The sequence below is a fragment of the Maniola hyperantus genome, chromosome 12 (assembly GCF_902806685.2).
Source record: "Maniola hyperantus chromosome 12, iAphHyp1.2, whole genome shotgun sequence".
Classification (NCBI taxonomy): Eukaryota; Metazoa; Arthropoda; class Insecta; order Lepidoptera; family Nymphalidae; genus Maniola; species Maniola hyperantus.
The window spans coordinates 11,110,206-11,121,695 of NC_048547.1; the positions used below are offsets into that span (position 1 = coordinate 11,110,206).

The 11,490-nt window shown below is 36.4% G+C and overlaps 2 protein-coding genes across 3 annotated transcripts; one reads left to right on the plus strand and one right to left on the minus strand.

Moving 5' to 3' along the window:
* The first annotated feature begins 433 nt into the window (after positions 1–433).
* Positions 434–4,885, plus strand: LOC117987193 (uncharacterized). The gene is made up of 5 exons (XM_034974151.2): positions 434–1,039; positions 2,351–2,473; positions 3,069–3,215; positions 3,493–3,714; positions 4,507–4,885. The coding sequence occupies exons 1-5, from the start codon at positions 563–565 to the stop codon at positions 4,774–4,776; spliced, it is 1,239 nt and encodes a 412-aa protein (XP_034830042.1). The 5' UTR covers positions 434–562; the 3' UTR covers positions 4,777–4,885.
* LOC117987192 (interleukin-1 receptor-associated kinase 4-like) lies at positions 4,765–11,453 on the minus strand. 2 transcript variants are annotated; one of them, XR_011237372.1, is made up of 5 exons: positions 10,991–11,453; positions 9,937–10,103; positions 8,444–9,513; positions 6,994–7,498; positions 4,765–6,940 (listed from the first exon to the last, which is right to left on the minus strand). XR_011237372.1 is itself a non-coding variant. In XM_034974150.2 (4 exons), exons 1-4 carry the CDS (start codon positions 11,149–11,151, stop codon positions 7,109–7,111), a joined length of 1,788 nt encoding a protein of 595 aa, XP_034830041.1. In that variant the 5' UTR covers positions 11,152–11,453; the 3' UTR covers positions 6,961–7,108. The 2 variants fall into 2 exon arrangements, 1 of the variants encoding a protein (XP_034830041.1); XM_034974150.2 differs by lacking the exon at positions 4,765–6,940 and having other exon boundaries at positions 6,961–7,498.
* Between the last annotated feature and the right edge of the window lie 37 nt (positions 11,454–11,490).

Below are 11,490 nucleotides of genomic sequence, written 5' to 3' on the forward strand. Positions count from 1 at the left end.
AAAAGAGAGCACAAATAAAGTTACTAATGTGATAAACAGAGACGCAGCTAACCTATTTTTTGTCCATTATCGTGGAACTGGTTTTTTTCAAGAATACATGCAACTTCCATACAAGAAGTTGCAAAACAAACTTTGAGAATTCGTGGCGTAACTGTATTTCTCATGAGTTATTTACTTGTTTTCACATAAAAAACGTTTAATGCAAATATTGTTGATCGGTTAATACAAAATATATCGACTACTAAACAATGGTAATAATAATTGTCGTGTTATTTATTCATCGTTACGTCGTGCTATCGCTATCTCATACGCGGTTACACAGTACTTCCATCTACCTATTATTCTATCTACGGTAGTGTTCTGACTTCTGTGTTCAAAAGTCAAAAAACTCAAAACCATGTACTCTGTGATTGGTCTGTGCTCTGTGATCAAAACCAAGATCAAAACACAACCGCAATGCCGCAAATTCAGAAAAATAAAAGCAAAGAAAAATACTACTAATATTTTCCGGCCGAGTACAAATTTTTTAAGTATTTTTATTAAAAAAAGAAGAATTAGAAAAATGAAATATATTACCAAATTATTAGACAGCATCAACCGCTGTTTCATACCTAAATTATCGAAAAATTATGATGAGGGCGAGGTAACAACTCACGTAGAATTTGATCATCGCAATCAAAATTTAGACCACAATTTTGAACTTCTCGTGGAAAGTCTCGGAGATCTAATACTTCGAGACAACAAAGAAGCTTCAACCGTAATTTCATTATTGTATATCTTATACAAAGAGCTGAAGTGCGAGTGTGAATGTCCGTGGAACAATGAAAAAACTAAACACTACTCTAAAAAACTAAACAGTTATTTCGAAGTGTTGGGTGAATTACCTTTAGAAGTTGTGCTGCTTCAAAAGAGTAATTTTGATGTGCAAAAAATATTTGATAAATGCTTAGAAGTATTACACAGTAAGTTAACATCTGAAGATTTTAAGAAATATCCAAGCTTAATTGAAGTTTTCTGCTTGATATTGGCAGATTTGATGGTATGTTCCTTTCCTATTGTTTTACTATACACTATGATTTTCCAAAACATGTTACATTCATAATACATTCGAAATCCGTTCTCACTCAAGCATATAAATAATTAGAATTTAAATAATAGAGTACTTACGCATGATATGTGCGACTCCCTGTCTTACAGTTCTAATAAGTTCTTAAGTATAGGTTGCCTGGAAGAGATAGATCACTTAAGTGTTAAAGTCACCCTTTGTTTTTTAAGTGTATCCTGTATTGTTACTCTCTGTAATTTTGTTAACAATAAAGTTGTTTAAATTAAATTAAAAATCTGATCCATGGGTCTTTTTATAATTCTTTGATAATTTGTTTATTTCCTAAATCCGTGTAGAAACCAAAGGGGTATGCGTTTAATAAAAACTGCCATACCCCTTCCAGGTTAGCCCTCTATCATCTTAGACTGCATCATCACTTACCACCAGGTGAGATTGCAGTCAAGGGCTAACTTGTATCTGAATAATAAAAAAAAATGCACATATTTTAACTAATTAATAATTAATAATCTAAATATATAAAAGGAAAAGGTTACTTATTGACTGACTGATCTATGCACACCTCAAACTACTAGACGAATCGGTCTGAAATTTGGCATGCAGATAGCTATTATGACGTAGGCATCCGCTAAGATAGGATTTTTGAAAATTCAACTCATCCGGGGGTGAAATAGGGATTTGAAATTTGTTTAGTCCATGCGGGCAAAGTTGTGAGCATAAGCTAGTTATAAATAAAGTAATATAAGCTATCAGTTGTGTGATCCTTGCCTTTATTGACGTAAAAAAACAAAATTATGAAACAGGGCATTGTGCCTTAATTGACAGCATTCACTTTTGACACATGATACTGTAAATGGCTTCTGAGACTGTCAAGTTGCAGGCATCATCTATTTGTTTACAAGATGGCTTGCATCCTAGAAATGGACTTAGTATAATTTTTATCCTGGAAAATCTAAGAGCTCTAATAGGATTTTTATATACCTAGAATTTTACAAAAATGTGTTTAATAATGAATCTGACACATCTGTTATATTTTGAGAGCCTCAATAGCTTAGGAGTGGACTGAAAACCGAAAGGTTGACGGTTCAAACCTCGCCCGTTGCACTATTGTCATACCTACTCCTAGCACAAGCTTGACGCTTAGTTGGAGAGGAAAGGGTAATAAGTCATTTAACATTGCTACTATTCTTAAAAAAAACAAAAAAAAAATTTACTTAATATTAATAATTATTGATCATTGCACAATACCAAAACTTAAATACGTACCTCTCTATTTAAAAATTTCAGAAATATAGAGTTAAAGTGAAACCGCAAAGGGTCTTTCCAGTGTTGCTGCTACTGATTGATGATTACATAGAAACAAATAAAATTAAGGGATTGTCATGCTGTTTAGCTGCTCTACAATGTATGGTATGTACATAAAAGTTTTTTTTTTAGAAGAATATTAGGTACTTGTGCCATTGCACCCATGCCTTTTGACAACCACCCTGGTGCAGTGGTCTTATTAGTGGGAGGTCCAGGTTCTATTCATGTAGGGGCAATATGGGAATTTATAATTTCTAATTTATATGATTTGGTCTACTGATCTTCAGCCATAGCTAGTTACCACCCTACTGGCAAAGCCGTGTCGCCAAGCAATTAGCTTTCCAGTATGGTGCTACATAGAAGTTGATCAGGGGGTATAGGTTTTATCACAGAGAATTCAACTCCTAGAGTACGCATATACAAGGTTTTGCATGAAAACAAATCGTAAAATGTTAGCGGGGGACAGGGCAGAATGCTGTTTTGATTGGTGGACTTAAAAGTCACGTAATCAAAACAATGTGCGGAATGAGGGTACCGAACGGGCGTGGGCCGACTTTAATGCTCAGCAAGTGCCTAAGCTTGGCGAGCGGGAGTGTTTCGGCTATTAGGCGTCTATAGGTGGTGGTCTGTGAGGTTAATAAAACTGCCATACCCCTTCCAAAACAGATACATTTACATTTCTTTACATTTCTGTCCACAGAAACTGGAGGATTTTGACGGTGGAAATTACTATGAAGTAGTTTATAGAAGCCTGAAAAGAACATTCTTAGAAAAAGACATCAAGATCACAGCATTGACTCACGCATGTCTTATACAGTTGTGTAGAATATTTCCTGCTGATATTAAGGTAAGCCTACCATTTAATTTAAAAAAGATGTTAGGTATTTTGATGTTTAATATTTCTTTTTTTTTCCCAGCGTAATGGTTTGGTTGTTAATATTAAGAATTTTAAAATACTGTTTAATGTGTCTTAACTAACAAAGGGAAAAGATTTTGTGCTGCTGTGACCTCTAACTAGAAATACTAAAGTTTTATTCAATATATTATTAATATATTTTAGATATGATGGATTTTGCCCTACAAAATCTATTGAAAATTGAAATAAGAATTATTTTTTATTTTAGCATGATAAAATGGATGATATGTACTCTGGAATCCTAGATCAGATAATTACTGAATCAAACATATACAGGAAGGCTGAATGTTTGAAGTTCACAAAGTTCATTATACAGACACACAAAATGAACTGTGTTAGTAGAAACAGTTTCAAAATGATTATATGCGACTGTTTGGATCTTTGCACACATGAAGTGGTTGCTAATGTTTTATTAGTGAATACTTTAGAGGTAAGTAAGTAAAATATACTGTATTGTACTTACATCATAAAAATATACAATCTTAAAGTTAAATCTTAGGTTACATATTCAGTACTAGCTTGTGCTAAGACTTCTTCCGCGTGGACTACAAAAGGAAAATGACAGATACTGACCCACCAATTTACACACAATATAAATTCATGATAATAATTGTCCTAGTATTAAATAACCAATTAAAAATTTTAAACTTGCGGATTTTTTAAATTAGTTTCACAATTATAGGTAAATTGCATATAACCTAGAATCATTGCGACTTAATCTTAGACTTAATGAAAAACCGCAAGTTCTAGAGGTCCTATGTTTAGTTATCAGTGATGAAACAGCAACAAAATGCTGCATAAAGCATATGAATAAACAACTTTTATATAATAAAATGAGTTACGGTTCTATAGAAATTCAGTAATTTTCCTTTCAAAACTTTATTTTTATTTGATTTTTAAAAATTCTTTCTTAGCGGATGCCTACGTCATAATAGCTGCATGCCAAATTTCAGCCCGCTCCATCCAGTAGTTTGAGCTGTGCGTTGTTAGATCAGTTAGTCGGCCAACTTTTCCTTTTATATATTTGAATTTGGGATGCACTACTTTTTATAAAGGAAAAAGAAATGTTTTCCTTCACCGTTAAAGCAAGTGATATTTAATTTATTAAAACGCACTTAATTCTGAAAGGAGATGCATGCCCGGGATCGAACCCTCGACCTCCGCTTTGAAGGCGGACGTCCTAACCACTAGCCCACAATAATAATTAATTGTTTATTTTCAGTGTCTCGACCAATGGATCATACATTGCTGGTGTATATGGAAACTGTCATCAGACTACAAAATCATTTCTATCCTTCTAAAAATCTTATACACATCTCAGAAAGATGATATTAGTTTAAAAATTCAAAGGCTTATTATAATTCTAATTTGTTTATGCAAAGATAATGAACAGAAAAAGCTAATTGCCAATTTAGAGAAAGCCAATACCATTGATAATAATGATGTTTTTAAGAAACGGGTACAAGAAATAAAACAAGAATTCTTGCCTTAAAATCTATGTATTGAGTAAAAGAACTCGATGAATATATTTATTTGTAAATATAATATTTGTTTCTTAATCACAGTTCTAGAGTTTTGAATAAAATGTTTCAAGATCACAACATATTCTTTTCCAATTTGTTATCATCCTCGCCGCCTTATTGCACTTATATCGCACGCTAGCAAAATCTTGTTACACATTCTGAATGAGCGACTGAAGACCTTTCTGTCCAAGGAGATAGCACTAGAACAAGCCGGTTTCGTTAAGGGAAAGGGTACACGTGAGCAAATCCTTATTGTTCGCCAGGTTATAGAGAAGGCACGAGAGTTCAACAAACCAACATATATTTGCTTTGTTGACTTCTCCAAGGCGTTTGACTCTGTGAAATGGCCGAAACTGTGGAATGTTTTGCTGGACATGGGTACACCGCAACACTTAGTTCATCTTCTCAGACGCCTTTACGAAGATGGGACTGCATCGGTGCGGACGGATGATGTTTTGTCAAAAGACTTCCATCCCAGTGCAGGTGTTCGCCAAGGATGCATAATATCACCGCTTTTGTTCAATGCTTACACCGAACTCATAATGCGCATTACTCTTGAAGACTGGACAGACGGTGTTGCTATTGGTGGCTACAAGCTATCAAATCTGCGCTACGCTGACGATACCACCCTGTTTGCAACCAGTGCTCGTCATATGGAGGAACTACTTCTCAAAATGGAGCGCGTGAGCCTAGAGTTCGGATTAAAGATAAACCGCAGTAAAACTAAGATGATGATTGTAGACCGCGCCAACAATAACTCGCCCGAAGTCACTCAGATTGCGAACTGCGAGGTTGTCCAATCCTACATATATCTTGGTGCTTTAATTTCGAACAATGGAGGTTGCGTAGAAGAAGTAAAACGACGTATGGCGATAGCAAGAACTGCGATGGACAAGCTGAAGAAAATATGGAAGAACAGGAACATTACAAAAGCTACGAAGATCCGGCTCGTTCAAACACTTGTTTTCCCCATATTTTTATACGCTGCGGAGACGTGGACTTTGCGACTGGTCGAGAAGAAGAAGATTGATGCTCTGGAGATGTGGTGCTGGAGGCGCATGCTAGGAGTCTCATGGACCGAATTTCGTACCAACATCTCTATACTCCAAGAACTCGGCATTAAAAAACGACTTTCGTCGATAGTACAGAGTCGCATATTAAAATTCTTCGGGCACGTCTCCCGGCGTGAGAGTGACTCCATTGAGCGTCTTGTCGTGCAGGGCAGGGTGGAGGGCACCAGAGGGCGAGGAAGGTCACCCATGCGATGGACCGACCAAATTAAGTCTGCTGTGGGCGGTCCTTTGCACGAGTGTACCAGGCTGTCAGCCAGCAGGGAGAAATGGCGAATGCTCGTGAGGCATATAACATCTGCCCTCAAAGACGTTGCCTCGTGATGACCACGACCGCTCTGCCAAGAGCGATACGACAAAGAAATCATCCTAGGAATAATCCTGAATTTAGAATTAATAATAAAATTTATTGTGGGCTTCAAGCCATAGAGGTGTATCCACAGAACCCTTATGTTTCAGATGCAAACATATATAACGCGTAAAATTTAACTCCTCACGTGCCATTTTAACTTTTTGTGTCTAATTTCATGTCAAAAGGATGGTGCGTATTGCTTGCCTAGTGGCTGCTTTTTCCTGCATGGTAGCAGTGGAATGGCGGGCGGTGCATTCCACATGCTGCATGTTGCATCATACAGATTCGACCTGTTTCAGCGGATTATAGCAAAATAAAGCTTTTTGTTCATTTTATATCATGGACTTCCGCAAAGTAACGCCTGCTTCTATACAACATATAAAACACCAGTCTTTCTTATTTTATAGTTCATATGATTGTGTTTTAACCTACACTTTAGGAAAATTTCTAAATGATTTTCAAACACATCAAAATTGCTAGGTCTGGTCACGCTAATATCGAGATTGAATAGCATCAAAAGAGAAAAATAGATCAAGTGCGAGTCGGACTCGCACACAAAGGGTAACGTACCATCATACAAGAAATAACACTTTTTTTATTTTTCATGGCAGACATTTTGAATTTTTTATTATTTGTTATAGCGGCAATAGAAATACACATTCTATGAAAATTTCAGCTCTACCTATTACGCTTCACGAGATAGTCCGCTGGGCGCTAACAGACTAACCGTCCGTTAGTCTGTTAGCGCCCAGCGGATAGCGAAGGCTTAATAATAGGATCCCGTTGGGGTCCGGATTACGGACCTTCGGTATCGGGTACAGATCCTGAAACATCGTAATTCTGCTTACATGTCCATGGTTTGAAGCCCGCGATATGTTCCTATTCATTCAAAATTCTATTTAACATATTACAAACTTCAACAATAGTAGGTCTACTTTTCCTGTTATACTCTAAACACATTTTGGCCAATTTATAGACTTCGTCAGCTTTTACCCATATTTTAACAACAGGATCCAATAACGGCGTAATGTCATTGTTTACAACATTCTCTTCAACATAATGTTTTATGTTAATATTTTCTCTGTCATTTTCGACAATAGGTTTCAAACCTGTCAATAGTTCCAAAAGCACTATACCAAAACTGAAAATGTCAATTTTTTGTGTGATGGTGCCATGCAGGCCCTCCGGTGCCATGTACGCTGAGGTTCCCATAGGATATGTTGTAACAAATGTTGAATCATATTGTTTAGCCAACCCAAAGTCACATAGCTGAAACAAGTTTAAAAAATGTTAATTTTGATGTTGCACAGAAATTTGCAAAAAAACTGCAATCAGACTTAAATTGTAAGTGGTGATACCCCTCACCTCTCAAGAAACAACTTAGGCGATGTTTCTTCTGACACGTCTCGTGGCGTGAAACTCCATCAAGCGCATTGTCGTGCAGGGGATTAGAAAGCTTTGTAATGACCACAACTACTCTGCCAAGAGTTTTACGATGAAGCCTAAGGTGGAACATGCTTCCTTAAAAGATATTCTACTATGCAATGAACCAAAAACTTAATTTGCTGTAATCCGCTGAAACAGGTCGAATCTGTATGATGCAACATGCAGCATGCGAAATGCACCGCCCGCCCTCCCACTACTAACCATGCAGGAAAAGCAGCCACTCTGCAAGCAATATGCACCACCACCACGCAGTACCACACAAATCCCAAAACACACTCGACGCACGTTTCTCCCCGACACCGGAGCATCCTCAGGAGATATAGAGTGTAGACCTTACAATGCACAATTGCAAACTTTGCAATTGTGCATTGTAAGGTCCTTCTAAGCTTCGACCTGTTTCAGCGGATTACAGCAAATTAAGTTTTTGGTTCATTGCATATCATGGACTTACTTACAAGATATTCTACTGCTACTCAAGTATTTCACTTTTGTATTTGAAGATACATATTATAGAGCAGGTAAAACGAAAGCCGAAAGGGTTATCATAATCTTAGCAATAGCAATGGAAAACGACTGGTGATTGTTTAGGTGGATTTAGAGTTTAGATCAACCAAACAAATGCTCATTTCTGTCAAATTAATGTAGATAAAAAGAGACTGAATATTGGTCTGTCTCTATCCAAAACAAATTGTTAGCGGGGATAGTGTGAACATTTTGCTTGTTTGGTCTAAATCACCTACACAAAGATTTTTTAAATAAATATCTTACCTTTGGAACACAATCTGTTGTCAATAGTATATTAGCAGTTTTAACATCTCCATGAACAAAATGCTTTGTAGAGTTTTGTGAATCTGATTCCCCAACTACCTCTAATATTGAACTGCCCTCTTTACTTTGGTTGTCACTAGTATGCAAATATTTCAAGCCTTCCGCTGTTCCTACCATTATATTAATTCTTTGAAGTTCATTCAATATTTTGGCTTCAATGTTCTGTTGTAGTGAACCACCATCAATATATTCACATACTATGCAAGTAGCAGGGCCATTCATAGAGAAACCCAGTATTGGAACTATATTATTGTGCCTGAACTGTGAGAGGTACTTGACTTCTGCGTTAAATATTCTCATTGCAATCTCTGGTCTACGGTGTACGGCTAAGTGGCTGTGAGCTTTTTTAACAGCGAGCATTCCGTAAGTTGAATCTTTTCCAACAAATACATCTCCGAAACCTCCACTTCCTATTCTGCCCTTAAGACCATGGTTTGGATCATCAATTAATAACTCAGAAAAATTTCCTGTAATAGAATCTAAAATACCATAGTCAAAATGAATCAAATTAGTGTCTTGAAGTATAGCACTATCTATTTCTGTGGAAATGTTAACATTTGGAAAGGAGGTCTGATATGCTTCTGGGTAATGCATAGCAATGTTTGCATTACTTTGCATGCTGTTCAGCTTAGAACTTTCCGAGTCTATTGACTCATTAGTGGAGGTAGCCGATTGTAAATTAGCACTGTTAGTCTTGCCAAGCATGGCACTCAAATCTGGTATGTTCATAGACTCTTGAGTTTGCTGTTGTTTTGAAAATGCTATAAGATCAGTTACAGATTTTACTCGAGCTGGTTCCATTTGATTGCTGCATGTCTTGGTGAATTCAATCATATCACTTATAGATTTCATCTGCCTGGTAGGCCCGGTACACATTTGGTCTGTATTTGATTTAACAGCTGTGCTCATATCTTGTAATCTTTGTTCTGCACTTTCATCTTCTAACATTTCAGTCACATTCGTAGGAACCGGTGCAGCTGGGCCATAACTTGGGCGTACAGGCAAGGATTCTATTTAACAAAAACATTTATAACATCAATTATCATTCTAACTAATATCTGTCCCAGCTGTGTGTTTAGTCGATGTTAGCCCGACTAGTTTCGAACCCATCCGGGGTCCTTTTTCGAGGGAGTCCATTCGCGCACGCGCCGTGGTTTTGACCTCGTGAGTACAGCCGGGACAGATATTATTTAGAATGGAAATCACTCACAGTAGTTTAAACGCTAAAATCAATTATCATTTTTAGCAAATTTTTTTTATCTGATTCTATTCTTTTAACTTACTTCATAAACAAAAAGCAAATTTTGGTACATGAAAAAATAAAAATAAACAAATACATAAATAAAAAGCTACAAGTAATATAATCAGTTGTTTTAATAAATCTGTATGATGGCTTGGTAGAAGCAAAAATTATAATTCCAAAGAAGTCTTACCATTCAACATTATGGCAATTTCATCAGCAGCTCTGAATATTTGGGCTTTGATTAAAATTTCCTTCAAAGTGCTCAGTGTGGGTCGGAACCTGCCTGATGTGCCCCACTCATCCATAAGTATATCAGTGCATTTCTGATTGGTAGATTTTGCATGATCTTCTATCATTCTAAAAAAAAGAACTTAGTAGGTACTTACTTAAATGCTTAGTATTTAGGAGTTCTTAAAGTTATATTTATTATAATATTATACTACACAAAATACAAGTATGTTTGTTGGTTGGTTTATTGGTTTGTCCTTCAATCACATTACAATGGAGCAATGGATCATGTGGCTTTGCATGGGTATAGATAAAGGCCTGGAGAGGGACAAGGGCTACTTTTTATCCAGGAAAATCAAAGAGTTCCCAGGGGATTTTTAAAAACCTAAGTTCACACGGATGAAGTTGCAGATATAAGCTAGTAAATAATAAAAAATCTAATACCATGACTAACTTGCTGCAGCTCAGAAAATATAATTTTAATAATCTCATAGGATACCTTTGTTCACCTTAGACAAAAGTTCTTCAGGATAAAATCTTTATCTATGCCAGATTTTGTTGAAATTGGCCAAGTAGTTGACAAGTACTAATATTGTGCAAATTACAATATTAGTATGTTTTAATATGGTTTAAATACTAGAAAGTTTTTTTTTTGTAGAGAATATTACAATAAAACTTAAAGCTAGCCTTATCTAATTACTATATAAATCATGACCGCGTGGAATGGTGCCAAGAATACTGGCTGCATTTCTGCGCTGGGCAGTCAGGCTGATCCGTTTAGAAAGTTTAAAGTTCAGTTTTCAGAAAGTTTAAGATTTTTTTATTTATTTTTAAAGAATATTAGCCTTGTTAAATGACTAATATTCCCCTTTCCTCTCCAACTAAGCGTCAGGCTTGTGCTAGGAGTAGGTACGACAATAGTGCAACGGGCGGGGTTTGAACCGTCGACCTTTCGGTTGTCAGTCCACTCCGTACTGGTTAAGCTATTGGGGCTTCGAGACTGCTTGGTAACTTACCGCATTTGCTCATTGTTGTATTTAGGCTCAAATTCTTCACTTTGTAAGTTTTTTGGAATAATAGACATTACCCTCTTCCAATCGTTGTTGATCTCCAGAATACTGACAACTTTGCACAGTGCATCAGCAGGGAGCTTCCGAAGTTCTACGTTTTGGAACATGACGCAGTATTACACTTGTTCTAAATATTACAGCACCATTAAGTAACTAACTGATTGAGGAAAGTATTCGAATTACTGGGGAAACACTACTCGGCGGGAAACACTTATCACAAAACTTGTTGACCTGTGATAACTTTTATACCTACTGGGTTTACACGTTTATTCGATATAGCAATTTAATGAAACTGTTATCTGCTATGTTCTTTTTTGAAGAGAATACAATGGCAATAAACCCTATTTTGGTAAAAATAAGTAAAAATTCCAAAAACAAACATCACCCACAAGTATACCCACAAGCAAAACAATTTTGACGTCAATAATGTCAATGTGACATGACAC